This window comes from Cyprinodon variegatus, unplaced genomic scaffold, assembly GCF_000732505.1.
Source record: "Cyprinodon variegatus isolate N-32 unplaced genomic scaffold, C_variegatus-1.0 Scaffold209, whole genome shotgun sequence".
NCBI classification, from domain to species: Eukaryota; Metazoa; Chordata; class Actinopteri; order Cyprinodontiformes; family Cyprinodontidae; genus Cyprinodon; species Cyprinodon variegatus.
The window spans coordinates 921,698-941,492 of NW_015150662.1; the positions used below are offsets into that span (position 1 = coordinate 921,698).

The 19,795-nt window shown below is 38.3% G+C and overlaps 1 protein-coding gene across 1 annotated transcript in view; it reads right to left on the reverse strand.

Annotated features, from left to right (window-relative positions):
* The window catches only part of nphp4 (nephronophthisis 4), a 231,444-nt gene that overhangs the window by 97,036 nt on the left and 114,613 nt on the right, over nt 1–19,795 (reverse strand). Inside the window, exons 9-11 of the mRNA XM_015380197.1 lie at nt 10,480–10,698; nt 7,953–8,073; nt 637–689 (exon numbers count right to left, since the gene is read on the reverse strand). Of these exons, the coding sequence (XP_015235683.1) occupies nt 637–689; nt 7,953–8,073; nt 10,480–10,698 (393 nt within the window). The remainder of the gene's footprint in view (nt 1–636; nt 690–7,952; nt 8,074–10,479; nt 10,699–19,795) is intronic.

The following is a 19,795-nucleotide window of genomic DNA, read 5'->3' on the forward strand; positions in this document are numbered from 1 at the left end:
AAATGCCAAATTTCTGATATGAATAACTTACATAGGGTCTGTTAATGGATTCTTGCACCTGAGCAGTTGTTCTCTGCAGCTCATTCAAGGTATGGGGACACGGTTTACATGTTTCTCTTTTTGCTGCTTTAAAAAAATGCTGTTTTGGTGAATTATGCAGTTGTAGTATACTAATAATTTTTGGACAAAGGACTGAGCAGAACTTCATGAAAAGTCCAAAGCTTGAAATGGTGTTATTCTTGGGTTAAGTTTTTTTTTCCTGGTACCCCTTGCTGTACTTCATTGTCTTCATGACAAAGGGATGATTAGAGACATTAAATTACACACTTGTGGAATCTACCTAATAATAAAGTGACCTCTTTACAAAACCGTTGGGCTGGATGGGACTGAACACAGGTGCATGACATCCATTATTGTTTGTCAAAGAAAATTTGAAATAATGTGTCATTCAACTAATATCTGTGTCTCTATTACATAATATCCCAATAAAATAAAGATGAATTTATGATTGGAGTGTAACAGGAGGTGAAAAGTTCAAGCAAAAAAAAATTTTTATTTCTTTTAAAAAAGAAGAAAAAGAATTTCAGGAAGTCTTAAACTATCAGACTTGAAAATAGGGGTGATAAGGCGTCTTACCCCGGGGCCTTGAGGGGAATCAAGAAGAGAGTAGGAAGGGACCTGTTTTTCACCTGCAAAGAAAAAAAAAAAAACAAAAAAAAAAATTAAGCCAAGCAAGCCTATTTACAATATACTTATATAAACGATTTATTTCTTCTTGTATTCCTGTATTTATAAGTAATTTGGCAGCAAACTAACTTCTCCACCTCAGAGTTTAACAAGCTTAAAAAATGCCCCCTTATTATCCTATGCATGGTTATATGGCAGGGGTTAATTTTATAGTTTAATTAAACATTTAATGCAATATGAGCTTTTGAGGAGGGAATAGAAAAGGTGCAAAATGTCATCCTTTAGAAATCATTCCCCTATTTATTGGATTCAAAGCAATCTGGCACCCTGGGTTACAAGAATAAGCCGTAACGTGTACTGAATAACTCCAGCAAAGTAAATAACCCCCCAAACACTGGAATCCCTTAACGAGTTACAAACATGACAAATCTATCCAATTTCACACAGATCAACAGCCAGAGTTAGATTTAGAAAGCTAGCTGGATTTAAACTGCAGCAATGTTTTCTTGAGATTTTTTGGAAGGTAGCCATGGCAATGCTGAAAAGAAAGGCGTTCCAGCATCTCTTTGTCGTCCTCCAACTCTGCCTCACTCTTTATGCCGGGCTTGACTGGCCTTTAGGAAATTGCTTCAGTTGCCTGCGGTGTATTGCTGTAGCTCCCATCTGCTCAGACTGCATGCATACAGAGTGGACATGTTATGGGGCTGGCTGGCTTTCTCTCACAAATTCACTCTGGCATCACCCCCCGGGCAACTATTTTCTTTTTAGGGCTTGCTGTTTTCTCACTGTTATACTCTCGGAGCCCACAGAGAATTTGATTCACCTCATTAGAAGGACTGATGTGCAATTGGCCGTTTGTTTGGGATCAATGAGTGGCCATCTTGACAGCTGAACAAACAGCTCCCCAGCCAGAGTTGGACAGCTGTTTGTTTTAGGAAAGGTGGGCTGCATGGGGGGCAACTAACATACAAGGAATGCATTTACATGCAATTAACCCCTTCCATGTTTAGGGTGTTAAAATCGATCGTTTCAATGTGTTTTTTGGGACTTTACCAACAGACCCTAAGTTGTGGATGATTGCAAACAGTTAGGAAAAGATAAATGGTTTTCTAACTTTCATTTTACAAATGAGTTGTCAAAGAAATTTTAGCATACAACTATAAGAGTATGGCATCAGTTAAAACCCATCGAGAGAAACTGAAAAAGAAGATAATCCTTTAAAAAAAGCGGCCAAGAGACAGGTAGGAACTGCTGCAGAGATCCACAGCTCAGGTGGGATACTCTGTAAACTGAATCGGTATTACTTTTGCAACCCCCATCTCTAGAGGGAACCACTGACCTGCACATCACCCAGACCACACATCCTCCTAAAGGCTGATTTATACTCCGAAAGCAGGTCGTCTGCGCATTTGTCGAAGTGAATGCAAATGTGCCCCCACCCTGATGCAGACACTCTGCTGCACCTCTCCAAAACTGTAGGTGATCGCAGACAGGAGGCATCTGATTGGTCAAATTTACATCCGCTCTACACTATGCGTATTTTCTGTTTGGTACCTTACTGGCTTGTTTTGTTTGTATGACCGCCATTGTGGAAACTAACTCATGAGGTTGGACCAGCTAGAAGAGCAAGGTGCGTAAGATCACTGGGACCTTTTTCCCACCTGGATCCCTGCTCTTTTTCGCCCTCATGTCTCTCTGTTGTCGCATAAAACTTGCCCCCACTTCCTCACCGCCTCGGCCGTATCTAGACCCACAGCTAGTTCATGATTGTCCCTCTTGCGTTTTGGCGTGGACTAACATAGAGCAGACCAAGCTTCAATATTGGGCAAAATCAAAAGTACAGTATCTGCAACAAGCTCACTGCTGTGGGGATTATAACCAGCCCTTAACCTGACAGGACCCAAAGAATCAGAAAAGACGCTCAAAGTAGAACAGGGAAAAACACTAAACCTTTCTAAGGACTTTGAATCTACTGTGCTCTGGAGGAGCTGCAGACACCCACAGCTTAGTTGGGGGAATTTATCTCAAACTTTGAGGAAAAAGAAGACTGAATACAAAGCTTTCCAGATTTATATTGGTTAAGACAAAACTGCTAATAGCCATCCCCTACTTCCTAATAATGTTTTACTTTGTGATAGTTTATTACAACAAATCTCAATATGAAGCATTGACATTTGTTGTTGTCATGGGATAAACTGTGAAAAGGTCCAAACAGAATCCTAATTTAACAGACTATCGGTCTTATCTTCAACATTCCAAATAAGCACTGAATTGTATGTACATACTTTAATGTACTATTTTTTAGGTACAATAGGCGGACATGTTGAGGGTGATCTACAAGGTTTACTGTGCAAATGTTGAGACGTACAAACCATTTTGGCTCCATCCATTAAAATTAGTATATAGCATGTTCTGCTAGCAGTTTGAGAGTGGTTATAAAAAACAAAGAGGCTTCAAAGAGATGGATATTGTTGTAATAATACTAATAATATAATAATAATAATGCTAGTGTATCTATTATTGCATCTCAAAGTGCTACGAACAAAAATGAAAGAAAATAAAACATAACGGTGCTGCCTATATGTTGGGAAGAGATGCACACTTTCAAATTGATCAAAACAAAGATATACTCCAAGCTTTTCTGCCTCTCGTCTTGTTGAACTTATAGGAAACACATGAATAAGAAATTTAACTATTGATGGAAATGTAAGGAGTTGAGTGGAATATTCAATCCTCCTATTGGATGTAACATAGATGCCAGTTATAAATAACTCATTTTGAAGTTGGCTGAATATCCCTTTGAAGGCAGGATGGACGATGAGATCTTTCAACATAAAATATCATAATCATATACAAACAACTGTTCATCTAAAATTAGGAAGAAAAAAAAAGCCTTAAAAATCACCATTTCAGGAAAAAAGAGGCCTGAAATGAAGTGTGAACTGAATGTAACACTACCTGATTAATCAGCAGAGGGCTGTGACATAGTTCTATTATGCAACGATCAGAGGCAGACCTGAATAAATCCATCAAAGATCAGCTACATCCATCAGATGCTGAAATCAAAAAGAAAGATATCCATGATATCGCTCTCACCGAAAACAACCATCACCACTCTGTAAAAGCTCTTAAACACTGATTAAGATGTCATCAATAGATGCAACCAAACGCCTTCTGTGCACTCTTGTGACGTAGGCTCTGATCAGCCCTATTCTTCTCTCTATGTTAAGTAAACATTCTCATTAGGAAGGAAATAATCAATTATACAACCAGGGTGGACTGGAGTTCCTCATTGCCGGGATTGAGTGGCTACGTTACTACACTTTAAATCAATTCACCATCAGCCTCACAACAAATCAGAGGTACGGTTCGATTAGACATGCAGACAGTGACACATCATTTATCCACAGCTATGAGCTGCAGCAGAATATTTGATCAGTCCCTGGTTTAGCAGGATACTTGCCTAATACTTGGCAAGAATGTTGTCGAAACGTCGAGTTTAATTCATCGGGGCAGAATAACGAAGGTCTGTGAAGTAAATTTTACAGAGCAGCGTTTACCGATAAAATCTTTAAAAATCCCTCTCCCTGCCACAGCTTTGCTAAACACTAAAAATAAAACATGGATGTGGCCCATGTTTAGTTTACTTTCAGATCTCTTCACTTGGAGAGAAAAAGAGCACGATTACACATTAGCCTCAGAGGTAAATATACCATGCTACACATCTGCACATTGAAGCTATTTCACCATGGTGGATAAAAAGGTAATAATCCCTTTAGTTTGGTGCTTTACATATAATTCTGAAATGAAAAAAAGAATTGAATAAAATTGTCTGTGTTGTTAAACAAATTATTACCAGAAGACTGTACCAGAAGGAAGAAGTGGTCATCTGCTCAACATGGATGCATTTTATACTAAGAGTCCTGTGTTGCAGCTTGTGAATAGAGTCATGTTGTATTCTAATGCCCATGGCACATGAACTGCTTCTCCCTCTGCTGCAGGCTATGGTTGGACCAGCCACAGTCTCCAAAACACTCTCATTGGAAGTGGAGGTCAAGTCCCACCATAAGATGAGGGCAGCAGATTAGTAACCCTATTGTTTCTAAAAAGGAACACAGAGGGAAGGACCCACTTGCCTAACAATAAACCACCGTTATTGACAAAATAGGGTCAGTGGCTGTTAGTAAATATAGATGGATGAACTTTATCATATCATCAAGATAAACAAAATATTTAAAAGTAATAATTTGAACTGGATTATTATAGGTAGATAAACCCCGCCCCCTCATTTAAATATAATAGAAATGAAATGGTAAGAGATGAAAATGAAAACTGGGTAAAAAAAAGTCACAGAATTCTGGGAGGTAGCTTTACAAATAAATATATCTTGATATGAATAAAAATAAAGATAAAAATGTTGTTTGAAATATTTATTGAGTTTAAATGCATGTTTACATTTATTTATTTCATAAAATATTTATCAGTAATTTATCTATAGTCACATTTATTTATTAATGTATTCATTGATTTATTGAATTGGCCCTCTATAGGTCGCCTGTCATAGTTTTCTTTTCTTTTTGGCAATTTACTGAAAGGACACACCTGACCAACTTCAGTTTACAGTTAGACATCATTGTTTTAGCCCATTTTTAACATCAACCCAGGATGTTCTCTGATCTAGCATGATAAAATCCATACACATATAAAAGTGCACTGATTGCAGTTTCAGGCAGATAAATGATCTGGACATTATAGTTTTTCTTATAACCGACATTGCTTAAAAAAAAAACATTTAGCCATAATAAAACAATACATACTTGTTTTAACTGTTCTTGTGTATAAATGAAAAGTTTAGAGCATTGAAAGAGGATGTTTTTTAGAAGTATTGAGGATCAGTGGATAAAATCGGCTTCATGTGTAAATTTTGCCGATCGCCTGTGCAACCCAAAGAATGTGGGTTCAGTGAGGAAAAGTATTTCAACACCCTGCTATTTTGCAAGTTCTCCCAACTTAAAGAAATGACATAGGTGACTGAAATTTTCATTGTAGGTGCATTGAAGATGGGTGGAGGCTGGGTCTTCCAACATGACAATGACCCAAAGCACACGGTCAGGATAACCAATGAGAGGCTCTGTAAGAGGCATATCAAGGTTCTGGCATGAGCTAGCTAGTCTCCAGACCTAAACACCAATAGAGAATCTTTGGAGGGAGCTCAAACTCCATGTTTCTTAGCAACAGCCCAGAAACGTGACTGATCTAGAGAACATCTGTGTGGAGGAGTGGGCCAAAAACCCTCCTGCAGTGTGCAGAAATATGGTGAAAAACTACAAGAAACCATGACCTCCATAATTGCAAACAAAGGCTACAGTACCAAATAATAACATTGATTTTCTCAGGTGTTCTAATACTTATTTGCAACTGCATATTACAAATAGTTAAAAAAAAATCCTACATTGTGATTTCTAGATTATGTCTCTCACAGTCGACATGAACCTACGATGACAATATCTGACCCCTCCATGATTTCTAAGTGGGAGAACTTGCAAAATGGCAGGGTGTTCAAATTTTCCTTACTGTATGTACGAAGCTCTGACTGTATCTGCGGATGAAGCGGGCATCAGAAAGCTGAGGATGCATCAATTGGATCAGTGAACCAGAAGAACATTTTAAACTGCCTGAAGTCTGCTGAGGTTTTAGTTCAATGGTCGGTGGCTGTTGGGTTTAAGAAGTTATTGCTTCTGTAAAGAAGTTGATTTTTATTGAACATTTAATGACATTATTAATGGACTTTTTGGGGCTTCATTTTTGGAAAATAGTCAAGGGCTCTTACTGTTAAAAAAGGAAACAAGCACTTTTTACTTTTTTAGCGTTGTTTGGTTAAGTTCATGCCTTACATGAGGTGTATAAAGAGTATTTGAATCTTCTAATCATTCTAAGAAGGCTAAAAGAAACAGACAAAAACACCTTAAAAATAAACTAATCTTGGTTTTTCTCTTGTAGATTTGGAATATATAAGAAAACTAAAAGCTCCCTGTTTTAATTACTTTTTGTTGTATGGTCACATTTTAGGACAGTCCTTTTATTATGATTCAAACAAATGCTTCATAGCAAAGCCTTAAAAACGGCATCAACAAACACATTTTTTACTTTGGCAGTTTTAAATGTGGGAAAATACCAAATATTTTATTATCATTATCAGTAATATGTTTAATGACATCTTTTTTTAAAAAAGTGCTTTCTGTGATATTGAGAGGCATGCTTGCTGTTCAAGTGGCAACAAGAAAAGAAAGAAGAGCAGAATCTCCACGCTCATGGGAAGAAGCAGAAACTGCTGTTAGTAAACCTGCATGCACCAATCAGTGACAAAAAGATAATAGAGACAGTTTAAAATGGGAACTCTCTAATAATTTTGTCTGTTTTAAAAGAAATGTGTGATGTCACCTCTAATTAATCACCACTGACAGAATAAAGGCAATAGGGAAATATGCTAAATGCTGTTCTTATAATTCTTTTAGAGAAATAAGCTGATTTCTTATGTTTTACTATCGTTAACATGCAAATAATGGGAAAGAGATACTATGCAGTAAGTGGTTATTGCCACTAGGCTCATATAATGTGATATTTTAAAATTGTTGGGGTTTTTTTTAAACACAGGAAAAAATCACAGATAAAATGGGTTTAGTCCCACACCACAGATTTCATTCAGTGGGGAAAAAATCTGATGTTAGATGGGAAATCTCTTGAAACTTCTTGGGATGAAACATAAGTTCAGAGTAAATAAAATTGACCGTCGAGGAAATGCAATGGAGATTCTTTATGGACTGATATTGACAGAAAAAAAACATCTTAATAAGTGAAGGGATTAGTTAAGGAGTGAAGACAGCAGAGGCAGGGGCTCTACTTCACTTCACTGGTGAGTTGTTGCACTTTTTCCCCTCTGGAAAAGCTTCCTGATTGAGAATATGTCACATTCAATAGAGTGGTTCTTTGTCTAGGGAACACCACACATGCTAGGATATTCGATCTGAGCTGTTAACTCTTAACACAGGAATTCCCCATAAGATTATCTTTAGAGCCATACTTATAAGTGGAACAAGATAATCAGGGCTAAACCAGCATGATTATCTTGCAGTATGAACCAGGCATTTGTTGAATATCAGAAGTTTAACTAACTAAACTTTATATTGATCTAAACCAGCACTAGCTGTGCAATCACCAGAAGCATCAGACTCAGCCTAAATCAATACATAAACTGTAATGTTTACTTTGTATAGGTGAAGCTCTCTCACGTGTCACATCCTCCTGCTTAGTTTTTAGAGATGCCTTTGGGCTGGATGGCTTCTTTTCCACACTGGACTGAAGCCAAAATCTCATCAGATCCTTCTCCTGTGAGGGAGAAAGCAGAAGACATGTCAGTGCCCTGAAAAAGAAACATTAAAAGAACCCTTTAACCCCTGTTAAAAGGAGCAACTGGGCTTCTGGAGGGAAGGGTCAGAAGTATAATCATTGAAACAGCAGCCAGAGGAGGGGATGACACAGAACAAAAAGTGCTGGTGAAAACAGTAATGACTAAAACTGTGAGACAATTTACAGCAAAGGTGTGAAGAATCGGAGCACCCTCACCTCTCTGGACACTAGGTCTAAAAAGGTACAATTTGCAGCCAATTACTCGTCAGTGTGAATGCTAAGAACATTAACTATAGTGTATGGGACAATAGGGGCAGGGCTTTGTCCTGTTTTGTCCAGCTTTAAAGTTAGTCAAAAACAATAGAATATTTAATTTCTTTCTAAACCTTGTAAAAACAGTTTCTAAAATGTGTCACCAGTTGTTTCTGTGAATGGAATGTTTGGTTTTACAGCACTCTAAACACAGGAGATGCCATTTAGCTGTCTGTCAGAAATGTTTGACTCTCTGAAAAATGCTTCACTACGGAGACATTCTCCACCTAAGCCCCACATGGCTAGCATTGTTGGAAACTAGAGCCCCAGCCTTTCCAACAAGGTATAGTATGTCTTTTTTTAATGTGTTCTGTTGATGTAGTTTCTTGTGTATTAGAGAATTTTAAAGACCTGACCACATCTGCTTTGCACATGGGTTGCTTTACACACGCAGCAGATGCAGTCGGCTTGTTTTTTTCTGGTTTGTCATAATGGCACAAAGGGGAGAAACTAACCAAATGAAAAGGGGGACAGAGATGCCGGGATAGAAATATCTTCAGTCTTGCTCGGATTTTGAAAAAGAACAGTAGCTGATTCAGGACCCGGTTTAAGAAGATCATTAAGTTAATTTTTATTTCCAGCAGCTTTAGTTATATATTGACTACTGTTAGTTACAGTTAGAATATGATGGTCATTTTATGGTATTTTGCAATTTTCCTAAGAATGTATGTAATAAATGATGGTGTTTCAACCTAGAGTAAAAGATTTGCTTTTACTCTAGGTTGAATTATCTAAAAAGCATTTTATTGAGTATTTACATAATTTACATTTCTTTTTTTTTTCATTTCTTTTTTTCAATCTTCTCTAAAGTTTTGGTTTTGTGAACTTGTTTTCATGAGTGTTATATAGATAGATTGATATTTGGCAACGGCATATTTGCCTACAAGATGTAATTTTGTATTTTTCATATCCTTGATTGGTTATGAATTATTTTCTCATAGGATTTTAATTTATAGATGTTTTTTTTTAATATATATATATATATTTTTTTTTTTTTGCTGTTTGAGACAAAAGGAAAACTTTCAGCTCATTTTCTCCTCCCTTTGTTCATATTATGCTGTTTCCAATGGTACAAAATGGGGGTAACTCTTATCTACAAAAACAGCAGAAGGGGCACTATGATGGATATCAGAGTTTGTGTTTAACATTTTGCAAATGTTTGTTTGATTTTTTTTTAGCTGAAAATTATAGGTACTGGCGCACTGCCACTAAAACCTTTATGGATCAAATGTCTTCCAACGATTCAGTCCAGATTTGTTTCACTTATTGTCAAGAAGTGGATCTAGAAATTCAGATGATCTATCTAAGTTTTAAAGGGGTTTACATGGTATTATGCTGTTTTATTTTGGAAATAATTGAAGCCAGGAACACAAATGTTGATGTTTGCTTTGTTTTTTTACAGATACAAATTCTGCCTGGTGGAGATCTGCCTTTTTTTCAGTGTAGTCCTGTTTCTCTGACCATGACTGGCTGGATGTGCTCTCTTGATCCTCTGACATGGGAGCTGGCTCTGAGCTCGTCTGCCTGGCTGTGTGTTTCCTGGACGGGGCCGCCTTTTATAGTTACCTCTTGTATCTCTGCTTCTGTCTTGGCCTCAGCAGGTGGCCGCTCACACTGAGCCTGGTTCTATTGGAGGATTCTTCCTGTTAAAAGGGAGTTTTTCCTCACCACTGTCACTATAAGCATGCTTAGTGTGACAGATTGCCTTCAAGTCAATGAGTCGATGCAATCAACTGGTTTTCCTTAGATAGAAAATGTTGAATCAATTTGACTGTATGATTTTGTGAACTGTAAAGTGCCTTAAGATGAAATGTGTTTTAAATTGGCGCTATATAAATAAACTGAACTGAATTGAATTAACAATCATGGTTCCAGTTAAAAATTATTTTAGTTATACCTTTTACCTTCACACTTTATAACTTTAGGGCTGTTCTTGCTTTATATCAGATTGGAACTTTAAGGCAGAAATTGCTCCTAAAACCCTCAAGGCTTAAGATTTTTTTCTACTTTCTTGCCCATGCATACAGTTTTTTTTTCCTCAAACAAGACAATACTTCTCAGCTTTTGTGTTACCTGAACTGTGCTTGGAGCAGAAACTGCCGCTGGGCTAGAAGCTTGGACAGATGTCTCTGTGCTGTAGACCATCACTCCAAAGGGGTTCGGCTGTGCGCCTCCTTGCAGAACAAGCTTCACCTCTTTGCCTTTCCAGTCAGCTAGGTCCTGGAAGGGGCACCAAACTCCCCAGCGAAGGCACTGCAAGAAGGCAGCTCTGGATGTGGAGGTAGCAGACAGCTATGAGAGATGGGAGGAAAAAGAAACAATGAGGAAATTCTAAGATTTTATGGGATGCTTTCATTTTTATTTTTTTTTTTGAGAAAGAGCAACAGCAAACAAATAAATAAGCTGTAAAATGTACATAAATGAACTTAGTAAAGCGTAGCAATACAATTAAAAATGGATTAGTGTGTGAAATAAACTCATAATTTGGAACTAGACAGCACAATACATTGAATCCCAATCATCACCACAAAATCAGTCTGTGGAACGTTGCAATATTGCAAAGAAATGCTTTATGTAATATTTAAAGGCCACAGAGTTTCTAACAGACACTGCTTCCAATCTATATTTTATGATCAAGATTAGTTTTTGCTGTTTCTAATGCTGATGTCTAAAGCTGATATCAATCACCAAGACAACAGACATTTTGAGTAGTTTCGTATGATTTAAAAAGAAGAATACCGATAAAATATCATCACAGTATTTACCAGTAATGTCTTCACTCCATGTTTTTCCAAAATGTTGCAGTCCTATTTGACTGCTAAAAAAAAAAGCTTTAAAAAATTACTTTTTGACCATGATAGAGGAGAAACATTTTATAGTTTAAAGCTTCCTTACGGTCTATAAACCTGCTTTACAATGAAAACCCTTACATTTCAGACAGAGAGCAGAACAGAGAGTCTTGTGCTTTAAATCATCCACAGCAGGAACCTGGGATTGCTCTGAATCGATTAATAAACTGAGCCTTAAACTATTACAATCAATCAAACGTGAAACAGGTTATATATATAACATACAGCTGTACCTGCAAGTCATTATTATTTCAAGAGAAAGCAAAGCAGCACAGTTTTACTGAGGGAGTACAGTTCTCCTGGTCACAACCTTTATAAGTCATACAGAAATCCAATACAGCAGATCATTACTCTCATAAATAAAATCTTTTATCTAAAGGTCATATGAAACCTTTAACTGGATGTATTATGAAAAAACAAGTGGGAGTAATATTATAGAAGCAGTTGTTTCTGTTTTAAACTATGGCAATGGAGAAACAAGCAAAAGTAAATTATTATTATTAACCTCAGAAATGATGATGATTAAGTGTAAAATGAATTTAATGGAGAGAAAAAAAAAACCCAGAAGAGATTGTACTCCTTTATACCAAGGTCAAAAATTGCACATTTAAACTCTTCAAGAATTAGATGTGGGAGAATCACATATATTAATGTGTATGCTAAGGTTTATAAAGCACTTCAGCTTCATGACCCAAACATCTTTATATAATATCCTCCCTATAGTAGGTCAAGTCTTTTTAATCCAGTTTCACAGTAAGTTTCCATCAGGCTCCCAACGCCAATCTCCATGTGATCATCTGGCAAAGCTGAGGAACTTATACTATACCACACAAGAACTGTTAGCATTGGTGGCCCTCAGGGCTGTTTTCTCTACCTGCTAAAATTTCCTTTTACACACATGACTAAACCTCATGGAACATGTCTATAAAACTCCTGAAGTTTGGAGTGGTGGCCTAGTGGTTGGAGCATTACACTTGGGGCCCGGGGGTTCTGACTGCCACTCTGGGTCCCTGAGCAATACACTTAACCCCAGACTGATCCCCAGGCGCTGCCCAGTAGCAGCCAGCAGTGGTATATGCAGTTCAATGCAGTGAGGAATGCTCTGATCTTTATATTGGAGAAACCAAACAACCTCTCCACAGATGCATGGCTCAACACAGGAGAGCTACCTCCTCTTCACTTGACTCAGCTGTATATCTACACCTTATGGACAAACGACACTTTTTTGAGGACCAGAATGTTCACATTTTGGACAAAAAAGACAGATGGTTTGAAAGGGGTGTGAAGGAAGACATTTATGTTAAGAGAAAAAAGCCAACCTTTAACAGAGGGGGCGGACTCAGGTTTCAGCTCTCAAAAACCTACAACGCAGCAATAGAGTTGATCCCTTCCCACTATCATAATCCTCATGGCCATGCAGGGGACCAAGACTACTCACCCGCTCAGCCCATCCAGCAATGCCTCTAACGACTCCCCCACTCAGAGGCATAGACCAGTACCGGGTATTACCCCCGGCTCACACCGACTCCGGTCTTACCGTTGCGGTGGGTGCGGCGCCGCAGTGATTCCAAGTTATTAAAAAGACGTAAACCTCTCTCACCGGCTGCTGAGCTGTCCGGCTGCGGTTACCGAGACACTCCGGCGCTGCATAAAATTCAGCAAGAAAGCTATCCTTGCGGCGTGCCGGAGCCCTCCGCAACAAGCTCTCGCAAATATCCTCATTTGGGCCGTGTTATCACGTGAAGTTACGTAAACTCAAGTGAACTTCTGTTCTTGCGAGTTAAATCTCCGGACCTGTTGCCGGAGCCGCAGAGCTCGGTAACCGCACCGGAGCCAGTGTGAGCAAGGGGTTACAGGCTAACAAGGACTTCACAACTCCCCACTCCTAAGGGGCAGATCTGTTCTTCCGCTTCAATTTGCATGTCTAAGCCAAAACAAGGCTTTGTTTGTGCCACCCTGTAAAGCTTGGAACTCAACTCTAATTCTGACAATTTGAATTAAAAAAAAGCATCCTGGATGGAAAGCAAAACTTCTTCAAACTGGGAAAACAAAGTCGAGTGTATTGTTTTTTAACAATTTTGGAATGACTATGACCTGGATGGCTGAGAATCTTCACCAGCATACAGCTCTCAAGACAGGAATTATGGAAACAAAAATGTTTGCAGCCATAACATTTACAAAATTATGTGCCTGGATAGCACTTCCACACAAATTTCAATGAGAGCCTCAGTCTTGGCATCATCACAGGTCGCACCTCGCTCTTTTGATGACTGAATGTTATAAGCTGAGAAGAAGTTCGTGTTGTAAACAGGTGAAGAGATCTCTTCATATTAAAGCCGTCCACACCGTAAAACCTGCAAAATGAGTCGTTGACTGTGAATAGAAGATAAGGTGGTCTGCTCATGCCCTCTTTGTTATCAGAGAACCGAGCCACAACTGAACAGATTCCTACTGTTGAACTAGTACTAGATTTAGCGCAGTTCAGTTGTGTCTGGCACTGTCCAATTAAGTTGCGTTCCGTTTGCTGGGACCGTTCTCGCCGAGGTTTCAAAAGGGTAGTGTAAATGGAGCTTTTGTTCAGACAAAGGCTCAGCAGAGACTGTACTTGCCAACTTCCCTCCATCCAGGATCTGTACAGATCTAAAGTCAGGAAAGGAGCAGCTAAATACAGGCTCATGTTGAGTCACAGCAGTGATAACCAGCGGCAGGAAAAAAAAAAAATCTCCTAATGGTTGATTTCCACTGAACTTCATGTGAAGATGTCCAAATTAAAACAACAATCTTGCCTTTACTTGACCATTTAATCAATTTCCTCACAGTTCTATATCCCCACACTGAGCCAGAGAGTTTTTTATCAGTCATGTCTGATATAGCCTTTCACTGGCAGTTCACCACAGGAGAGCCGGGGCGGTCTGCAACACCAGCAGCTGCAAATGAAGGGAAGACAGAACTGCCAGAGGAACACAGATGTTTGAGAAGAGGCTTACCAAAGAGTTCAGAAAAAAAGCTCACATCAGCTGCGTGTTACCAAAGAACAGAGTTATTCCCATCTCATTGTTTTAATGATAAACAACATTTCTGACTCATTTCAGAATTCATTGATTATGTAACCAGGCTTCAGGCTTAGAGACAAGAAAATTTTATTTTAATCATTTGTCAGTAAGCAGAGTGGTAAAAATAAGGAAAACATCAGGATATCTAGTTGACTAGATTGATTAATGAATGTGCACAATTAGATGAGGCATCCCCAAGACAGTGTTGTATACAAGTAAAGGTTTTCTTTTAAATATGCCCACATGAAAGATTAGCTGTCTGAAGAGAAATAAAATTTTTTATGAATTTGTAACTATTTGTTAATCATTCCACCAGCAGATTTGAAAAATAGGACTGATAGGGCTAAAAGCTTAGTAAGAAATACCTGCCACTCAATTCTATCTGCTTCTAAGAGATTTTAGAGAAACGACTACCTTGGATATATATGGCTTTTAAATGTCTATGTTAAGATATCTTACATAATTGAGTAAAGTACATTATAAAGTACTTCTATGGAAAAAATATTTCAAGGCAGGCTACTTCACTGCAGAGGCGTAACAAAAAATATTTATATGGGTAGCCAGCTAGGAACCAATGTGCACTGAGAAGTGACCAGAAACGGATAGTAGCCAGAACCTCAGATGCATTTAACACTCTTCAAACGAGAAATCAACAAGCACAAATTCCTAAATAAAGACAAACTATATTTTCCTAAAGACCTTGCTAAGAAATAGCAAAATATATTTACATGTCCTAAATTAAAGTCTAAATTAAATGTATAGTGGAGAATCTTTTAGCTTTGACCTCTCTGGGACACCTTATCCAGTGTAATTTTGTACCTACCATTATTTATTTGTGATTACACTCAAGACTGCCTAGCAGAGGCACATGAATTCTGTATTTACCATCTTAATGTCAGTATATTGATGTGAGCTTTTTCAGTTTAACGTTAATACATTAAATGTTAAAATTTTAAATTAGTAAGAGTATTACACTTAAGGGTATTACCGCTACCACAATTGTTTTAAAGGGAAAATGCATGTGAATTATGTCCACATGGGATCATCTAGTAAGGATGGCCAATGATTGGCTAATGGTGGCCATGGTCTCCCCTGGCCCCCTACATAGTTCTGCCCCTGCTCCAGTGGTGCAAATATACAGGGTCTGTTGCCTTTGATCATAATAAGAGTGGCAAAAAAAAAAAATCCGGCAAGAAACCGGGCAGATTGCGTCAAGTCTTGAACTCCTGAATGTCAGGAATCCAGTTTGTGTGGTCTGTTTTGTGTCTGTCTCTCCCTCCACCACCAGGTGGCGCCCTGCCATTGTTTGCCCTCCCTGCACACCTGCGGCTCTTTGGATCATTATCTGGAGGAGTACTTAAGCAGTGGACTGTCACAACCTCGATGCCAGAGTGTTTGCCAGTCTTGGGTACTATAGCCATCCTTAGATTAGCTAAGTCTAACCTGAGTCTTTGTTTCACTGAGTCAAACTGAGTCTTTGTTTCTCTGAGTCTAACCTTTTTTTTATCTTTGCCTTTGGCAGGAAGTCCTCCTGCGTACTGGAAGTTTGGTCTTCTTCCCCTGGAAGGATTGTTTTCTGAGTTCACACTGAGCAGGAGAGAAACCCCCCCATTTGCCGTTGGACTGTTTAGTGAGTTCACACTGAGAAGGGGAGAAACCTCCACATGTGCCGTTCAAGTCCCTCACGGAAATTCAAGTGACAGTCTGCTCCAGTGCTCCTACGGGTCCAAAGAATGTCTACCTGTCCACTCTTCAACATGTCCCCTCTTCTCTGCATCAACCCACACAGATGCAAAGTGAGAGAAGAACCCCAAAGCCCCCCCCAGCCCCCCCCCTCTTCACCGACCCACACAAACCCGAGTCCCTCACTAGCATTTTCCTTACAGCATTCAAGATTCCCACGGTCCCTGAACTAACCGTTTTGATATCCCCCTCTAGACTTCCTAGTTCCTGTTCACCAGCTCCCTGAGTGCCAGATCATACCCCCCTTCTACCCTTACCTCAATAAACCTGTTAAACCTTTGCCTTGCTCTCTGAGTGGTTCTCTGCATTTTGGGTCAGACCTCTAAAACACATCATGACACTGAATTGAATTGTAGGTTTTCCTCATACTGAGCATACAGGTGTCTCTATTGTAAAGGAAAACTTTCTCACAAGGAAGTGCATGATATAATTTTATAAATGATTTATAAAATTGTCATTCACACCAGTGCATACAGCACCACTGAGGATGCTGTAGATGAATTACTGTTTCTCTACTGACACTGTGACACTGCCATAGAAACAGATAAAAACTGTCAGCAAGAAACAGCCAGCATTGGTAGACAACTTAGACATGGCAAACGCAGCAACATGGCGATAAAGAAGTAAGTGCACCTTACAGCGAAATATATAGCTTTTTTTATATATATTTATTATTGTTGCAAACAAAGAATATGTTTTGTAAAAGAAAATTAAAAAAAAGCAACCCAAGCATTAAGCTTTGACAAACCTCTTAATCAAATATGGTTTTGAGAGTAAATTTGCTTTTTTCTCTGATTATATTTTTTCAAGTATTATCTATTTCATAAAAAAAATGCAATTTTTTCTACATATATATAATTTTAACTGTATGTTTCCCTTTTCAGATTAAATTTCAAGAACTGCATTCTTTTTAAATTGTGTTTTTCAGATCATAAACATATATTTATAAATTATTTTTAATGAGTATGCATGACTTTGCACAGTATTCTGATGATCAATTTGAAAAACTGCCCCTCTAATTCAGTTTTAAATCAGCTTTTTAAACTTTTTTTTTTTTAAGAAATAATAACTTTACCAATAATAACTTTAAAGAATACATGACTATTGGTCTCCATCTAAAAGCATGGTGCTGAATAACCTACATAACACTGATGCAACCACTACTTTTAATCTTTAAAAACATGCTTTTGTCTGATTTTCATGTTTACTTTAGGTATACGTAGTAGTAAAGTTGTTAATTTTGGGCTCTTTTTTGCTGGTAAAATTCAACTATCCTCAAAAATGTACCTGCACCAGACTCTAATTTGAAAAAGACTCTGGATAAAGGAATATACAGCTTGTTTAAAATTAATAAGGTGAACAGAACGATTTCTCTCAGAGGAGGACATCTCTCTCTCTCTCAATTCTTTTACAGTTCACAATATTCTAAAGACATTTGATAACCTCTGAAAGGGGAAAGTTTTGCCACTGATAACCTTTAACCAAATCCAGATTATGATAATTTATATTGAAGGCAGTAAAATAAACTCTAGCAGAGGTGACTCCAGTGAGAGTATACACTTACTTTCAGGTTCACCGCAGAACAAAATAATGCCTATTAAATTAAAATATTCATGAGCATGCTAATTGGATATAGATCTTGACCTGATTACACCACTCCTATTTGATTTTATGACACTCAGAGGTGGACTTGATGGTGTGAATATGATTATTAATGTTATATATATATATATATATATATATATATATATATATATATATATATATATATAAAACCCAAGTGTTTTTGAGCCTGACTCCAGGAAGCGATAGCAGGATTTTTTCCTTCCAGCCAATTAGAAAGACCGTTGAAATCTAAGTCTTCATCTATAATCAGACAGTCATACTCTTAGCATTTTGCCTTCTGTCAATATCCTAACACTCCAGGTTTAACCACCACACCTTCCATAAAGGTATTGAAGTTCTTCACTTTTCCATGTTTTTTTTATTCATCAGAGGTTCTCATTGCAAAATTCAGAAATACTCTTTTCAGACTGATAGGTGCTAGTTCAATTACATTGAAAAATACCTCCAAAGGAATTGTAACTAATAATTCTGGGTATTTTTTCAGGGAGTTGATGTAAATGTTTATAGTTTTAGGCAGGAAAGATTTCCAGCGGTAGTCTGTCCTATAGTGGAGGCTCAGATGACTGTGGCTTAAGACACTCGGTTGTAGTTTGGCAGTTTGATGGAGAGGATGCTTAGAGTTTTCCATGAAGATCTTCATTTCTTAAAGAATTATTCTTTCCAAAATTATTTCCAGAGGCTCTAGAGGAGTTTTCAGAACAGAAACATTCTTCTTTATCAACTTGTTGGCTTTTTTTAAGAGATTTTCTCTGATGCTGTTTCCCCAACACATGATGCCAGAAGAGATCCCATTATTGTCAACAGACTTATAGCAGATATGTGTAACGCTTCTCCCCTTTGGACTTCTTTTTTAGTTTCATTTTGAGTTTTCTGTTATTTCAGTCATTCTGTTTTGATGGTCATTGGTTACTTCTCCATTTTGTGTTATATTTACATAAGCAGTGTTGCATTTTTTGAATTACTCTCTGTTGGCCCCTTTTGCCAATCTCCTTTCCCCTTGCTCCATTCTGGTTACATCTATCCACACCTGCTCCATATCAGCTGATTAACCCATTCTTTGTGTTGTCCCCCATATATATATATAACTCCTGTGCAGTTCCCCATTGCTGGTTTCTTGTCGCTATTTTGCTCCTCATGTGTGTTTTCCCCTGATGTCTCCTGGTTTTTGGTTTCCTGTATTTTGTGCTTGGATTTTGTTTCTGTTGCCTTTATTATTTAATTAAATCAGCAGACACTCATCTCAGCCTCCCTCTACTCTATGTTTTGGTCCACAACAGTCAGCTAAGGCCCAGTCCACAGGAAGATGAACACAGTATACTTTCTACAACTTTGAAAATAGTTGAGTCCACACAAAGCTCCAATAGATATGTTTCAGTACATGTCCTGGGCCATACGGTGGTGGTGTGACAAAGAATCACACCCAACCAGCTGACTAAAACACTGGGCATGTGCAGACAGCTTATGCAAGGTGAACACAGCCATAAGGAGGTACATGCGGGTTACAGAGGTAAGCTGAGCTACGTCCTCTAAAAAACGAAGATGAGGCTCTTGGATTCACACTGAATCATGAAAGGTTTGGGTTTGTTGAAGCAGGTGTATGTTGGCATCTTCAATTCCAACTCCACAACAGTAGGTTGTTTACTCAGATGGGGCAACAGCAGCATGTCAGAGTAACAGGTTTCCAGTCATTGAAGAGTGTCGGCTGTGTTTCCAGAACAAGGAGGTTTTCCTCATGACTGGATTTGTCTCCTGGCTCAGGCTGTGGATGAAGAGGGACTGGAGATTCCACCAGATTCTGCACAGACCATCAGAACTCTGCTACTGACACAATGTTGATGTGCAGCCTTAATGTGACTATGTCTTTCCTGCTGGATGTTCACTTTTAGAGACAGATAGATGGAATGGGGAGGCACTGGGACCAGTTCCATGTTCTGATTCTGTTGAGAACAAAGGAGGTTGTTATATCTGTTTGACTCAGCGCAGGAGAGAATGATACAGAGCTTGTTCCTCCAACTTCTTGTTTCTCCCAGCAGATTGTTCAACAAATGGCATGCTGCTGCTTTTCACTGGGGGAGACAGCATGTTACACTACTCTCAAAAGTCTTAAATTAAGTCCAG